The following is a 17,956-nucleotide window of genomic DNA, read 5'->3' on the forward strand; positions in this document are numbered from 1 at the left end:
TCCAATGCAGTTTCCAGGGGTGAGGGAAATGCATTGCTTTAGAACAACAAAGCCAGCCTTCCTTTGTCGGCAAAATTTTTCCCTTGAAAAAAGATGCAAAAAAGAAGTCTCGTTTTTCCCCACCATTTTCATGAAAAGAAAAAAACGTGCAATAATCATTTCCGTTAAATACATGTGTTAACAACAATATGAAAAAAGAAAATCGAAATTCGAGACAAAATAGCGAAGTTATAACGTAAACACTATGACCTTGGCAGAGCGTCTCCATCGGGCCCCCGAGGGTTATATGAGAGCGTCTCGATCGCGACGATCGGGCTCCTAAAAGTTAAATTTCCAACCCACGTATGTAATTTAGTTTCAAAATTATGCTTCAACATGCAAAAGTAAATCTACAATTTATTGACAATTTATGTGAAAATTGGGACCCAACTTGGAGAGGCATTCTATGGCGAATACTAAAATTACTGGGCTAATTAACTTGACTAATAAGTTGAGCAACCATAGTTTCACACACATTTTCAATAAACTATAACTTATAGTAAATACTGTAACTATCACCTTATGGATTATGAGCTACATCATACAGCTGGTTCAGTATAAAAATAAACTTGTTTAAGCAGATAATTGTTAAACTAATGATGTATTTTAATAATATACAAAATTTTTCATTCAGTAGGAAAAAAATAGCAATTCTTACATATATGACTTTATATTGCTGGTAATCAATAAGTCAAATCAATATTATTAAAGCCTGTAAAGTTCATTGTGTATTTCAAATAAGAATGTTTTGTGACAAGTGACTAAAATGTTCCTATATTTATGATTCTCAACTTAGCATTCTTGCAGAAAAGACAGTAAAAATAAAAAAAAGGTCATCAGCTCGTATTACAGAAGTCTTCTATCACGCACTACAGGAATGTCCTCTTAAATGTTCCAAAACACCTGATTGTACAATCACCCAAAAGAGAAAGAAATGAAACAAAAAGAAAGGTCATTTACCTCGTATTACATTGCATTATTCAATTATCCACTTCTATATCTATACAAACAATGGTCTATACATCGAGATGTGGTTCCTCAACAAACCAATATATCTTTGTCTCTATACCATGAAACCGTATCAATTGATACAATATTTAATCACTATTTTATTGTTTTTACTCTTACTTCTTCAATGCAAGAATCTATGCTTAACAATTGCACACATCTGTTGTGGGTGTCTTCTCAAGGCTTAGCACCATGATTTCTTGTCCTTTGGCACAGACAGGATCATCCCAAATGCCCAACACAGCATTCTCCTTTCCTTATGTCATGGTGCCAAAAACTGGATTGTGTCTACATATCCTGGGTCCATATTCCTCATAGGCTTTCTTCGTATGGCATACAGAATAAAATTCAGGCTGAAAATGAGATGTTACGAGTTATTAATAGGAAGATTTGAAAGGAGTATTATTGTCATTTCTTTCTGTAGTAGTATTAGCTTTTTTGTGTTTGTTTTTCTTCATGTATGTAGTGTCTTATAATTCTCCTGCATAATCATGAAGTTTGCTATATCTTTCTTTGTGGGATTTGCTGAACCGCACCAAGAATAAAGACTATTGAATTGAATTGAATTCAGACCGAAGTGACAAGTGATACCTTCAGTAAAAAAAAGTACCTGGAATTTGGCAGGTAAAAGTCCCACATTAGAGGCATTGAGAATTCATTTTGTCCGTAGGATGGCAGCACTGTACTGAGGGGTAGAGTAATCTATCCATCAGTTTGTGCACAGCAGCTGTTTACGTTAGTTGTGTTGATGAGTGTCCTGCGATTTGCAGAATAGAGACATATATAGAGCAAAGAATTTGTTTGAAATATTTTGTTGCCAATGGACTGTTGTGTGCTGAATCATTGAAAATGTTACAAAAGACCTTTGGTAATTCGTGTCTGTCAAAAACAGAAGCGTATGCATGGTACAAGGCTTTCAAAGAAGGCAGAGAAGTTTTTCCTGATTTGCCCCATTCTGGTCGATCTTCCACGTCGACGACTGGTGAAAACGTCTGAAAAATCAGGACAATGGTGCTTGAAAAAAGGAGTGGTTCGTGAGCTTGGCATATCACACATGTCTGTTCACAACATTTTGACTGATGTGTTAGGCATGAAACACATTGCGGCACGACTTGTTCCAAAGGAGCTGAATTTCCTGCAAAAAGCACATTGCAGGGATGTTGCTGAAGACATGATTTCGCAAGCCTTTAGGACTCAACCTTCAAGAAACCCATCATAACTAGTGATGAGTCATGGGTGTATGAGTAGGACATGCAAACAGGTCAACAATCTACGGAATGGCAATTCAAAAATAAACCAAAACCTAAAAAACCACGCCAAAGTCGCTCAAAAATTAAGGTCATGCTCATTGTTTTCTATGATTATCGTGGTGTTGTGCACTTAGAATTCCTTCCAGCGTGACAAACTGTGAATAAAGAGTTTTATGTGACTGTTATGAGGCATCTGCGTGAGAATGTTCGCCGGAAAAGACCAGACTTTTGGAAAAACAATTCTTGGATTTTGCATCACGATAATGCGTCGTCACACACGTCGACTCTTGTTCGCGAGTTTTTGGTCAAAAACTCAACACATGCCCAAGCCCCATATTCTCCATATTTGGCTCCGTGTGATTTTTTTTTCTCTTTCCGCGACTCAAGTTACCACTTCGGGGAAGGCATTTTGAATCAATTGAATCAATTAAAGGAAATTCGCAGAAGGAACTCAGGGCGATACAGTCTTCTGCATTTGAAATGTGTTTTGAAAACTGGGTTAAGCATTGGCATATGTGTGCTGCATCTGATGGGGCCTATTTTGAAGGCAACAAAATAAATGTTGATGATTAACCACGTATTTTGTTTTATTCACAAATTCCGGGAACTTTTTGTACGTAGTAGTATTTGTCATGTGGAAATGAACTTACAAAAGTAATTGTGACACAACAGGCTACAGAATTGCTTGTTGCTTTTGTATGTCCATGCATAAAGTGTACTTATAACAAACTCAAACAAACAAGCAATCACGAGGCTTTTTATATTAGCTTTTTTAAACTCTGGACTAAGGATTTTAGATAAAGAGATTTTCCCCATATATTCTGTGAAAAATGGTCAATTGTGCTGTCACACCCAAATATTTTATCAAGGGCTAGAGAGTAAAACATGGTAAGGGACATTGTGGTCATTATTAAGTTTATTAAGCAGAAAGGTTATTAGAAGCTATACTGTAGATAAATTCTTTCTTGTTGTTTACCAATTTCAGAAGGGTTCAATGAGTCCAATGCAGATTGCATGACCTTGATATTTTGGTAATCACTGAGTTACAAAATAAAAAGTGATTCCTTCAATTCTGGGGTGTAATTGCACTTACCATGTTTTACTTCTGAGCCCTTCAATTCATTCATTTGTTCTACTCTTAAGTATCAGTAGTGTAAAAAAAAACAACATAATATTACTTACTGTTGAAGCTAGCAAACTGCCCCCGAACCATACTGCATATCGCTGCATATGATGCGAAATCACCTGAACATCAATCGGCTTTGGCTGCAAGAAAAAATTAGAACTTAAAATTACTCTTATAATGTACTGTCAAATGTTATATTACATCTAAAAATTCCATTCAACATTAACAAAGCATTTTATGAGAGGGAACATTTAGTAGACTACTCGATGATTTTTTGAGGCCAACAATCATGTTCATTTATCAGAAATTAATGTGTGCATATGTTAATTTTGTCATTTTGATGTGCAATACTTTGCCACTATGACCACTGTCATCAGTAGTGTAAAAAAGATTTTTCATGTTAAGTATGTACTTAAGTGCCTGTTACTTCATGCTGTTCTCATGAACATGTAAACGTCATTAAACATAGAGTTGGAATAGTTTGATATTACTACTTTGACGTTCCAATATGTATGCAGTAACTTACTACAAAATTTGGTAACTTCTCTAAGTATTCATAATTGAAAAAAGAGACACGCGGTAGTATAATAAATACGGAGAAATTAGTACTCACTTTATCCGCGAAACTGTTTTTTCTAGATGAGAGCAAGTAGCCCTATACGAACCTCGACCGTGTCTTCTGATAATTGGGAAAACTCAGTTCTTACTTGAATGATAGCCCAGACATTCAGTTTAAGAATATATATAAAAAAACTATTTATTCTGTGATTATATACAAAAAATTACAAGAGAAACAACCCCCACATAAAAATTGACATGTGAGAGATCCAATCCTGTATGCAAGTGACAAGCTCGAATACATTTGAACTACTACTGCTGGTCTAGTCCAGCGTACGAACCATTTCTTTCTATATTTCAGATAGAGTATTTAATTGATTTAACTAAATACTTTTAAACTACAGTACGCAGAAAAAAGTACTTGGCTTTTCGCCAACGGTAGGGTTATATTGCAAAATTACCTTGTCCCTTAATCCACTCGGTTTTAATTTAAGAAGTCGCTCCCTTTCAGGGGCTCAAAAAATGGTAAACAAAATTAGCAATATCCCCAGAAACCAAATGCTGGCTTGTCCCCAAACAAATCTAAAATTACATGGACTGTCTGAAGAAATTTACTTGTGTTACCCATTGTACTGATTGCAGGCAAATGTTTCACAAAGAATTGACAATAGTTTGAATCAAATCGTCATTTGCATAAAGGCTATGATAACACAACCTGGTTAATTTAAAGCTTTTGCATTTACTTATTTACTTTTGCTCGAGTACGTGAGCTGTTAATCTATGTATGGCATTAAATTTTAGAATAAATAGTATCATTGTTTGAGTTAGTGTATTTCTCTGTATGCAACACAAGGACACTATGGTAAGTTTTTCACATAACTTAGCATTGTTCTATTCAGAACTCAGGTAATGTAAGGTGACGGCTCGTCAAGGTAAGTACTGTTCACCATTTACCCTTGTTTCCGAATAACACGAGAAGTAGAAATCATTTAGAGGAGACGGAAATCACGTCAGCAGCTGAGAGTGTTGAACAAGGCCATTATGTAAAACTCTATATGTGAATGTGAGATAAAATATTTATTTGGAAAGTAATTTAATACAAGCTTGACAGAAAATTACTTTTCTGTCCAAGGGCACCGCAGGATTTTTTCTCAGGGAGGGAGGGGCAGTCTCTCAGAAACTTTTATTAATAATAATAATAATAATAATAATAATACTGCTATTATGTAACCCTATTTCAAATAATAATAATAATAAAAGTTGCTGTAACTTACGGCCTGTAGGTCAGAAAACTATACTTTTTGTTATAAAATATATCTACAATTTCAGCATTCAAATTACATTAACTCCGTCTGGGGGGGGGGGGGGGGGGCAAGCGCATCTGTGCCCAAGTGAGCACCCATGTCTCTGTCAATGGGGCCGATCTCTGTGGGGAAGTGGTTAGCACAGCATGACTGCGACACCACGGGGGTCCCAGGTTTGAATCCCGGCCTGGGCAACGATGTTCTTTGTGTGTGTTCCTTCATAAATTTAATCTTATAATCCCTCATTTTAATTTTGCTAAATTACAAAACTCAAAATTTTCCATCGGTGGTAAAACAAGCCTCTGCAGCAATCTGCTTTTAAATTAATACACATTTGGCCATCTTGTGCTTTGGCATTTTTAAACACATGAAGACGATATCTCCACAGATAACGGTCTACTTCCTTTCATACACACACAACACAACAAAGCAAATGAGCACTGACTGACTCCTACAAGATTTCAGGTGGAAAAAAGAAGGGGTGGGTTGGCGTAGTTTTGTCCAAATATAAATATATAACCACAGGTTGTCCAGTATGCTTACCCTTACATTTGGTATTAACAAAGCTCTGACATCCCTTGCGACCGTCAAATCTGGCTAATACCAGATTTTAGTCAGTTCAACATCAACAAAGGCTTACCTTCTTCAATGTAGAGAAAATCAAAGGTGCATAAAAATAGTTGAGGTAAGCAAAAGTTGCAGAATAGGCATTTTAGGCACAATTAAGCAAAATAGGCACTAACCCTCCAAATAGGCATTTAAAGACACTATAAAAATGCATTTTTGGACTAGAAACACCATGAAATGAACCTAAAACATTAAAGCCTATGTTTTACTACAAAGGAATAAAAAAGGCAACTAGGCAAAAATCTGCACCCAAAAATCAAACTACTAATTACCTTAATTCTTCCTCCACTGAGTTGTTCACTCAGTCTTAGACGAGCATCCACAACCCTCTTCATATCCCTCTGAAGTCGACGGCCAAAGTCTCTGAACATTGTGGATCCACCAGACAATACAATATTGTTGTACATCGGTCGGCGAACATCTATAGGACAATTCTGAATTACAGTATCCACAATTTCTGACAGGGGTGTGTTGAAGTCAGGATTAGCAAACTGCAGAAAAGAATCATATCTATTTAGACAGTGAAACAAATGAAATGTAAGACAATTTGCTCACACAATGATTTTACAGATAGAATTCATTATATTATAGGTAATAGGAAATTTACTACTGGAAAATGACACAAAAGGAATAAGAAATTCTTGAGTATTAGAAAAAATAACTGTGATATTTTGTTATTTGTCATTTATGATCATAATCATACATTGACTCTTCATTCCCCCAGGTAACTTAAGCATTATTACCAGTATATACTAATTGTAGCATTTAACTACAGGAACTGAACATTTTTTTTCTTCATTTATTTACTTAAGTCCTACTGGTTTGTATACATGTTAATTCATTTGCAAATTAAATAAGGAACATTCACCAGACAACACGAACTTTAATTATATTGTGCCATATTACAACATAATATGCTGTGTAGAAAAACATGGAATCTAGACGGCAGAGTAGTTAAATTAACAATAAGTGCAAGTACCATATTTACTCATGTATAATGTGCACTTTTTTCCAACATTCTTGCCCCAAAAACTGTGGTGAGTATTATGCACAGAATAATTCGCACAGCCAACATTAAAACCATGCATGTTTTTACTGTCACTGTGTATAACATATATATACAAACAGGTGGAAATACAAATTACCAGGTTGGCTTTCTTTAGTAATAATAATTATTAAAAAAAAAAAAAAAAAAAACACTATAAAAGTGAAATGTTGCGACATGGAGAAAAGCAACACCATGCAGTTCTGGCAGAATTCAAGCATGCACCTCCTGTCACATGGAATGCATATTAGCAGTATTTGTCAGGCGAGAAATAATAGGAAATAACTTCCTGAGTCAGGGTAGGGTGTCTATCATTTCATAAAAACAAAATTCCATGGCTTTTCCAGGTTTTCCAGACCAAAGGACAATTCTTGTATTTAAATATTGAAAAAGATGGGTCACTATATACTTTAGCTAAACATCACACTTAGAATTCTACTTAACCAAATTTTTAGAATATTAACTTCACATGTTAAAAGTAATAATGAGAAGGGAAACTAAATAGAAACTGTCTGTCTGATAGGGATATCAAGGGTGAACTTTATGAAATTTATGAAATACCTGCCACATATTGACTTATGGTTAACAAAGATTAAGATTAGCCATCCCCCTAAGCAAAAAGCCAATGTGTGGCTAAACTTTTATCGAAGAGCCTTCTCCTACTGCGGCAAAGAAGAGGATCTACGAGAGGAGATAGCCACCATCACAGAAATAGCCCTGAAACATGGCTACACTCAATCACAACTTTCCACTTGGTGCAGTAAGGCGGAAATACAGGTCAGACACCCTAACCTACCACAATCAACCCATCCACAAGCAACCCAGCCACAACCAACCCCCAGCGACCAATATAAATGGTTTGCCTTCCCCTACCATCCCACCACTTCCAACCGCATAGCCAAAGCCCTTCTCCCATTTGGCATCAAAGTAGCACACAAACCCAACTCCAAAATAACTGATAAACTGAACAAGCACAAACGGTACTTCCTCTCCCCCCTTGACAACCCAGGTGTATATGATGCAGAGTGTGAATGCAAGGCTCATTACATCGGCAGGTCCATCAGATCTGTCAATGAAAGAATCCAACAGCACCTAGCAGACGCAAAAAAAGCCCAACCCACTACTGGTCTTGCTAGACATATCAAATACAACAGCCATAAAATTCAAAAGGTTCGAGTCAAACACACTGCCCACACGCTCATAGACACCAAAATCAAGGAAACTCACGCCATAATGCACTTCCCGCACGAACTAAACATCGATAGCGGACAAGCGCACCATACTTGGATTCCACTACTGCAGCAGTTATCGCCCGGAAATAGCAGACGACGCACCTAGCAGCGCACCTAACGGCAGCCAGAGAACTACGAACAAAAGACGCACGCCAAGCAACAGCGCAACAAGTTCCAACGAGGATGGTGGCAGTGGCCACTGAAATTAATCGAAAAAGAAGAAAAAACAGCTTCGCGGATAAAAGTGAGTACTAGTTTCTCCGTATTTATTTAAAGATTAATTCTTTATAAAAAATCAAAACAATTATTGCATAAATATGTAACGTCTCTGACTAAGAGTATGGAAACTCTTTTACACCCAGGGCTTGCTGGGTTTAATTAATAATCTCAGTTGCGATGATTAACAAATTATTAACAGTAACTGACTTAACTAGAAAGTAGTTAGCACTCGTGACACAACACGTTTAAAGGACACTTCCACTGAGCATCTTACAATGCACATGCCTTTCAAAGACAAATCCATCATTTAAATTCCAGCTCCTATTTTCGATAGATTAGATAACAGTGAATAATCACAAGATTACTCACCAATAAGTCTTGGAAAAACACAAACTTAGACTTACTCAAAGTCATATCCATCGCATTGTTACCAACCTGCTTAATTTGGTGGAGTTGCCAACTCGCAACAGAAAATTATCATACCTAAACGTGTGATAACACTAGAAATCTTCTTTGACCATACAGGTCCGAGCTATACAAGACGGAATAACATTGGGTCAAATGAACATGTACATAAATTAAACAAAGAAAAAATAATGTAGTAGATCTATTAGTTCAAAACATGACCCTTTATACTAGAGTATTTACTATAATTTCTTTACTGTAACTAATGTTAATACTCAGTACATCAAACTGAAGTATAGTTTGTCCACAACCAATTTCAAATTTCTTGCTTGTCTTTTTCTTGTTTCTTTCTTCAACAACCCTATTTTTAGTGCACCATTACAAAAATGTTGATTTTTTCCAGAAAAAATAAATTCCCTGACTTTCCCAGAATTCCCAGGTTTTCCAGACTGGAAGACACCTCGCTGAGTGCTGCAAATCCAAAACATAATTTTGATCTCCCTTTCTTCTACTAAAGAATAAACAATGTGGTTGCAGAAGTGAAAGCTTTGGGATGATAAACACCATGGGGGGAGGTGGAGTGGGTTGGCGAGTCATGGTATACAGAACATGATATTCTCCTCTTGGTCTACATAGCAACAGGTGCAGGTTTGCTACGATTGTTTGATTATGAAATTCCCTGATATTTCCAAGTTATTTTTCTTCTAAAGCAAATGTCATTCTACACGCACAAGAACATGTAAAAATTCGAAGACTAAATTGTAAAATTTCAATCTGAATCAAACGTATTGGATCCTACAATCACGTGCATCTAGCCTTCAGGCTAAGGTAACGAGGTACGTTATTTCACCATAACACATCTCCACAATATAAAAACAACAGAAAAAGTTCATAATCTATACACAAATTTTCATTTTCTGGCGGATTTATAGTCATAGAAAATGCTGCTTTTTTGCTTACGTTTATAAGTACACAGCATCTGGAGAAATTTTTGTTGCATATAGGAATTCTATAGGAAATGCAAACAAGACTAAGATCTACAAAAGATAACCTCATTTTCACCAACCTTTTCGATAATTATAATCATATTGTCAATGTACTTTAGTTATATCAAAGAACCAAATCCAGAAGTGGAAGTGAACTACTTGTTCATTTTGCAACTTTTTCTATTGCAGACTCCAAAATGCATGTAAATTCCAGATGATCTGCAAAATTCCCTGACATTTCCATGTTTTCCAGGTGCGTAGCAACCCTGAGGAGACTCATTAACAGCTTTATGACCTACAACTAAGACAGCCATTTCTTGAACCTGAATTGTACTGTGCATTATATACGAGATATAACTGTTTGTTGCTTTTTCCCATCAAAAACCAGGGTGTACATTATGTATGCGTAAGTACGATAAATATCATATGTAGACACCAACGTTTGACATATGCAATTTGAGGCACAAGAGATGGCAAGTTACTGACTGCTTAGGCAATGTTCCATGTTGTTACGCCTTGTTTAATTTTGACATGTATACATTTTACTTGTTCATTTTAATATTGTTGTTTGTGTTGTTATTAGAGTTGCTCTTTTGAATGGAAGTTTCTTTTCTGATAAAAAGCCAGCTTTTTTTAAAAAAATATATGAAAATTTGGCTTTTTTTACAGGTTTGTAAATATATTACAACTAGCTACAAAAATTACATGATGTAGCAGCTAAGAGACAGATATTGGCCAATCCCAGTGGACACGTAGTGGTTCAGATACAATTTTAACCCTAGTTTACCGAGAGGGGCTTGGAGGCCCACCACATCTATTTCTTCTTAGATTTTTCAACTGTTTGAAAATAAATTAGTTGTTCTCTAGGATGTTCCCAATATTTCTGTATTAATTTTGCTCATGAAAACATATATGACAAAGTAATTAGGAGGCAAAATGCACTTGGTGGGCTTATCAGGTGCCATCTTTGAATGTGTCTCATTCGAGACACTCATGCCTGTGACAGCATACAACTGGTTGGTAATGATCGTAATTATTGTAATTTTTATATTTAATAAACAACTGCACTTCTACAAATAATAAAGCAGTAATAAAAAAATATGATGGGTTTTGTGAGTTTTAGTGAATGATAAAATATATGAGCGACACTCGTGCAATAATTGGTTATTCTTTATTAATGATAGAATTTTTTGTAATTATTATAATTAATAAATAACTGCACATACATAATCAGCAAAAGAAGCAGTGTTCAATAATAAAATGGTTTCTTGAATTTCAGTGATAAAAAAAAGTGTGGGCCTGTGACAGCAAGTCTATACATAATTGAACTAAGATTATACCATAGTTGATATATTAATATTAATTTCCATATAAATTTTAAAGATCAGAAATGTATTTATGAGTGAAATTGTTGGGATCAGGGCATCGACTTGTAAGAACTAAATTTACTGGTGGACAGTGGTCTCACAAAGGTTGAGAACTACTGTAACAAGCAGCCAAAATACATCACTAGTTGCTCCATGACCAAGTTTAGCTGCCATTTACTGGAAAGCCAGAATACAAATATATTTTACTGAACACAAAATTTAATGTAAAGAGATTTGATACTAGATTTGAAAAAGGTAGAGATGTATTTTCTTTTTTGCTTCATTTACGTATTTGTATAACAAATTCAAATTTTGGAAATCTGTGCGTTTACTCACTAAATATATTATTTTACTGTTAAAAAAAAAAGGTATAAAAACTTAAGTGAGCGAGTATAATAGTTGCAGATGACGTTTCGCGAAGCTACACTCCGCTTCTTCAGGTCTCTTTTCAGTACATAAAATACTTCGTCATATATGTAAAAAAAATCCAGGATTAGGTAAAAGAGGGTGTTTGGATATGGAATTTGAAATTACATGAAGATAAAAATGCCATGAGGGCTAAGAGATAATTCTAAAAGAACGGTGTGCCCATATTACCATACAGAATGAATGACTACTGTAGCGTACGAATGCTACATCCGCTCCAATGAGAACTCCACAGATTCCGACACAGGGCGAGTCACTTCCGGCATGACATGGAATTTAACAGACTCTTCACTATTTTTTCCCCACCGTTTAAACAAGTGAATCCAGGCCTCATTCAAGTTACCATCATCCCTATTTAGTTTTTTCCCCCTATCAACACAAATATTTGCAGCCTTGTGAACGTTCATATCAGGTTGTTTATGAACTCTTTTTACGACTTCTCTTTTTCTAACCTTATGATTTAATTCTAAAACATGTTCAGAAAGCCCGGTCTTCGAAGATTGTTCCCTAATATCCTTGTCATGCTCGTCCCAACGAGTTCCCATGCTTCTTCCAGTTTGTCCAATATATGCTTTATTACAAGAGCAAGTTATCTTATACACGCCCTTCTCATCTTCTTTTCGCCCCTTTCCATCCTTTTTGTATTCAGTAAAATATTCTTCTATATTTCGGGGAGCTCTCATTCGCCCTTTTAACCTGAAGCCTTTGAGAATCTTATCAAATTTTTCAGACATCCCTTTTACATATGGGATGCCGACGTATTTGTATTCTATTTCACCTACCTCATTATTCTTACTTATCCCATTCTTTCAACCTTCTTTATTCAAGACTTTAAGTCCCCCCCTCTTTATTCTCCTCATTTCCTCTACCTCATAACCGTTTCTTAACCCCACCTTCATTATCCAATTTTCTTCTTTCTCTCTTTCCTCCCTACAATTACAGAGCCTCCCTGCCTGAATGTAGAAGTTCATGTATATATTATTCTTAATTCTGTTTGCATGTTGAGAATCTTGGTGGATATATCTGTCCCCTGCTAAATCCCAGTCCGAAACCTGCCATTAACCTGTTCAATCCTCATGTCCAAATAGTTAATTACTCCTTCGTTTTCTATCTCACAAGTGAATTTTATTCTATCGTCTTGTTCTCCCATCATTTCGAAAAATACGATCTAATATTTCTTTTTTCCTGATAACCAAGATGTCATCAACATATCTACAAAAATATCTAATATCATTGTTAACCTCACTCAGTGAATCCTTCTCAATGTAATGGAGGAATATGCTGGAAACTATTCCCGAAACAGGGTTGCCCATAGCAAGAATGAATGTATGGTAATATGGGCACACCGTTCTTTTAGAATTATCTCTTAGCCCTCATGGCATTTTTATCTTCATGTAATTTTAAATTCCATATCCAAACACCCTCTTTTACCTAATCCTGGAATTTTTTTTACATATATGACGAAGTATTTTATGTACTGAAAAGAGACCTGAAGAAGAGGAGCGTAGCTTCGCGAAACGTCATCTGCAACTATTATACTCACTCACGTAAGTTTTTTATACCTTTTCTTTTTTCTTACTGTAAAAGAATAACAAATTCAAACATTGAAAATCATATCATACTAATCATACTCTTAGGTTCTATTAAAAACACAAAACCACTCTAGTTATGTGAATATGTTTATACTACATAGATATATTTAATAAGCCTACCGAAATATGAAGATAACACTCGGAAAGAACTGCCCATTCAAAAAAGCTGGCTTTTTTGAAAACACTGTTTGTCTAGCTACAAATTTTATATTGTAAATTGTATTTTATATTTAGAAATGAGTGTCTATTTCACAGTAGAGAGATTAACAAAAACCATGGAACAGGGAAAATACTGCCAACTCCTGTATTTTCATTGATTTCAGGCACTTCCAACTCTAGTTGTTACCAAATTTAAAGTTTTTGGATTTATGTTGATGGGCAATACTAGAAGTGAAAGTCATTTCCGGTTTCAAGAAATTTTGAGAAGTGTCTATCTCTTGTTGAATATGCTACGTTTATGAAGATAATTTTAAGAGGAGGACCATTGTACTGATATTGTGTTTCATTAATATTAATAATGACACTGTGATATACGAGGGTGTACCCAAAAGAAACCGGAAAGCCTGACATACTTCCGACTTCCATCGCAAGATGTAGTGAGGTGACACTATGACGTGCCAGTACGCTGAGTGCTGTTGCCCTGTGTAGACACGGAGCTGTGCTGTGCCACACATTCTTTGTGTTGACAAACGCTTGCTGCGAACTTTGCTATGGTGGATCAGAAGGAGCAGAGAGTGTGTGTGAAATTTTGTTTCCTATTAGGGAAAACTGCAGCTGAGACTGTGGTGATGCTTAAAGAAGCACTTAAAGAAGACACCCTAGGTAAAATGCAAGTGTACGAGTGGTTTGCACATTTCAAAAAATGGAAAATGTCAGTGGAAGACCAACCGCGATCTGGATGACCTGCCACAGCAAGAAATGACGAAAACATTGAAAAAGTGTGAAATGCTGTTTACGAAGATCGTCGTCAAAGGTCAAACTATTAATCAGGATTTCTACCAGTGGCGAAGCTAAGGCATAAATACTGGGTAGGCTGAAAAATCTGCTTATATTTTTTTATACAGCAGGTCCATGCGTCGATTCTTCTGGGTTGTAAAAGTATCAATTACTCTTTCCTTGAAGCCTTGATCAATAGAAAGTTCTTTAACCAGTTTTTTTTCAATGGCTATTGTACTGAGAGAACTTAATCTTTTATTTTTCATTGAATTACGGAGATAATTTTTTACTCTCTTGAGGGTGCTCATACTTCTTTCGGAGGAAGCTGTTGTAACAGGGAATATCAAGACCAACTTGATAAGTTGTGTTACTTCTTTGTAGATTGTTTGAAGATAATTGCTAACTATGAATTTTAGAAGGTCTGCAGGAGGTAAATGCTTTTCTTCATCAGCATAGATATTCTTTAAATCATTTTCTAATCGTTCTTTATTGAAAAATGGATACGTGGACAGAAGGTTATTTAATTTCATCACTGGAAAATGTAGTTTATATCGCCCAAAGCTATTTTGGTCTAGCAATTCAACAAATTTTATCTTTTCAAGATCTCCAAAACGTATTTCCATTTGTACAGTCAGTGCGTCCAAGATTTTGTAGGTTAAGCATTTGAGAGCCACGAAGTCTTGTTCACTTACATTTATTGCACTGCAAATCCTCTTCGAGTTTTCAACACATAATTTCACAGTATTTTATTTTTATAACATAAATACACTATGTGCCACACACACACACACACACACACACACGTGCATGCACTTGAAGTAAATTAACATTTAACAATGCAGCGCATGAACGATGCACTTTGCTAGAAGCACAACGGGTTGGTTCTGAGGCTAGCCGCTTTCACCCAGTGAATCGACAGTCCCCTCCCCTCCCACCTACACACAGCTCACGCTGTAGCTGCCTTTTAAACGCGAGGCTTTTGACGAAAAGCCTCACAGTTCGGACCGAACGTGCTCGTCTTTCTGGCCTGACTGACAACATATCTGGAAGGATCGGCGGAACAAACCGTTCGGATTACATAGTTTAATTCGTTTTAACGAACTTTGATTGTTACAGGGTACAAGAACATTTTAATTTCAACATTTTTTGGGTAGGCTAAGCCTCAAAAGCCTCATAGGAGCTTCACCACTGATTTCTACATGGGTGTGTTAAGGCGATTGCATGAAAATGTGCAGCGAAAACGCCCAGAAATGTGGAAGCTCCACCACAACAATGTCCCAGGCCACACTGCTGTGCGTGTCCAACAGTTTTTGGCGTAAAACCAAATGCCTGTTGTTCCTCACCCTCCGTATTCACCACACCTTGTGATTCTTTTTTTATTCCCCCGCATTGGCATATTCCGGCTAATTTTATTAGCAAATTGGTTTCTTTTGGGTGCACCCTCGTATAGCATGTGTTAATAAACCTTGGACAAAGGTAAGATGTTATTTATTTTATCTAATAAAACATCCTGTGAGGGCTTAGTGTAGCAGTAACTTCAAGGAGAGTCCCATAACTCTGCAATGCATGATGATTGGGCAGCTACCATGATGTGGTAATCGTGTGGCTCACCAAAAGGAACATCACAATGTTCCTATGGCAACCAATACCAGTCAGCTGGAGGCAGTGATGTTTCCAGCAAGGACATTTCCCAGGGATGGGGAATTTTGGTTTACACAATTGGTTACTTTTGACTCATGGTTGCTTCAGTTATTCCTCTTTTAGTTTTTATAAGAAGCTGAAATATTGTATTTCATTTCAACCTGAACTAAGCTGATTAATTGAAAAGTGTAAGAACTTTAAAGTTTTAAGATTAATTCATAGTGAAGTATGAAGGTAAACAAATTTTGTAAATTTAATGAGTGATAAAAATAAAATAAGTACACAGTACAGTCAACGGCAAAGATAATAGTAGGCAAATCATTCATAGCTATTATATATATTTTTTTATTCTACATCCTGTGTTGTTCACAGAAATGGAATTATGTTGATTCAGGCAGGTGTTGACCTCTAGTTATTGGTGTTTGTATTTCAATTCATCATTATCAAAGTGTGGAAAACAAAGAATGAAAAAATGGGGCTGTTCATTGCCTGTTTCTTTTGCCATTGGATATACAAGATTTCAATTAACATACCAACAATTTCTTTTTACGCACCTCCATAAAAGTGTTCACAAAGCCTAATTTAATGTTAAACTTGCCTTTACATACTCTAAAATCATTCCAACACCCACCTAGATCGATAACTCCCAATAAACCTTAAACATGTGTTTTCTTGTATTTATTACCTGTAAAAAAAAGGAAGCTTAAGTTCAAAAAAGAGAATTTTTTTGGAAAATGACAGGTAAATTTCTCTTTTTGGCTAGGAACATCACTGGCTGGATGCTGATTTTGGAACAGCTCTCATAACTGTTTAACAACATTAATATATATAAAGAGGCCCATCTCAGTCGGTAACGCGTCTGACTACCATGCTCAAGGTCCCGGGTTCGATCCCCGGCCGGTTCAAATCCGGGAACTTTTCTAACGGTGGAAGCGGCCCCGGCGCCCACCCAGCGTCGAATAGCATGGGTACCTGGGGGAAACCCTGGGGGGTAAAGGCGGTTAGGGGCGTGATGCTGATCACATCACCCCCACTCACGACCGGATCAAGAAAGTGTGGGGCGTTACCCCCACACCCCCTATACGCCTTCATGGCGTGGTGCTATGCACAGGGGAACACTTTACCTTTTTTTTTTTTTTTTTTTTTACCTTTAAAGAGGCCCATTATCCAACATACCTCAGGATGAAAGAAAATTTCTGGTCCGAGGAAACGTTCATATCCCACATCCACTACAAAGGGTTGTTTGGTAACTGAATTCATTCCTTCATATTTCTTCACCCATTTAGACGAATCTGCATCATACTTGGCAAATTCTTTAGCAATGTCAGGGCAAATATAGCAAAACCGCTCCTTGATGGCTTTCGCCGTTTCCAGAGACTGCTCAGGAGGGATTCCAATTTCCCTCTCTCTTAATAAAGATTGTATAAAAGAGGTGATGTTTCTTCCAGCGATAGGAATGTGTTTGATGCAACTACCAATTACATAGCCTTCTGCCTGAAAAACAATTTTGAAATTAACTATTTTATTGACATATCAGTTTACAATTATCCAAATATTTTCAGAGCATATCAAAGTATCTGTGAAGCATAATTAAAGCTTAAACAAAACAGTTAAAGCATTTTCTCCATAAGTATGAATCAGAATAAATACTGGGTGTTCAGATTGTAACTGACAGTTTTTAAATAGTTATTAGGGGAGACCGGGGTAATTAGAACAGGAAACAGCCTGTAGAAGTTCCACTGTAAATTACTCAGAAAGTTACTGATGGATTTTTAAAAATTTCTACCATTTAAAAGGGCATCTTTTGTATATTTTTGAAAAAAATAATGACCATACCTGCATTGCAAATACTCGTCCAAAAAAAAAAATTGTCATGACACCATAAAATTGTTCCAATTACCCCATTTGGGGTTAATGGAACATAAGTTAGAAATTTCAACTGAATAGCTTTAGATTGCTGTTGGGGTAATACAAACATCATATATAAATGTCTCATTTATCCTGCAAATTTGAACACAATAGCTCTACTTCTTCTGGAGTTATCAATGCTTGTTTAAATAAAATCCCAAGTTAACGTCTTTTTTCATAAAGTTCAATTTCCCAGCTGTGAAGCAAACATGTGTGAATGAAAATCAGTGTTCTATGATTTATTTGAAAGGTTACAGGCCATTCTACAATGTAGTAAAGAAAAAACT

At 36.2% G+C, this 17,956-nt stretch overlaps 1 protein-coding gene across 1 annotated transcript in view; it reads right to left on the reverse strand.

Moving 5' to 3' along the window:
* Window positions 1-605: 605 nt before the first annotated feature.
* Arp3 (Actin-related protein 3) overlaps window positions 606-17,956 on the reverse strand; it is a 36,569-nt gene continuing 19,218 nt past the window's right edge. The window contains exons 5-8 of the mRNA XM_083115879.1: window positions 16,938-17,255; window positions 6,185-6,403; window positions 3,480-3,563; window positions 606-1,400 (exon numbers count right to left, since the gene is read on the reverse strand). Coding sequence (XP_082972005.1) covers window positions 1,305-1,400; window positions 3,480-3,563; window positions 6,185-6,403; window positions 16,938-17,255 — 717 coding nt within the window. The 3' untranslated portion in view covers window positions 606-1,304. The remainder of the gene's footprint in view (window positions 1,401-3,479; window positions 3,564-6,184; window positions 6,404-16,937; window positions 17,256-17,956) is intronic.

Source organism: Lepisma saccharinum, unplaced genomic scaffold (assembly GCF_977018435.1).
Source record: "Lepisma saccharinum unplaced genomic scaffold, izLepSacc3.1 HAP1_SCAFFOLD_102, whole genome shotgun sequence".
Classification (NCBI taxonomy): Eukaryota; Metazoa; Arthropoda; class Insecta; order Zygentoma; family Lepismatidae; genus Lepisma; species Lepisma saccharinum.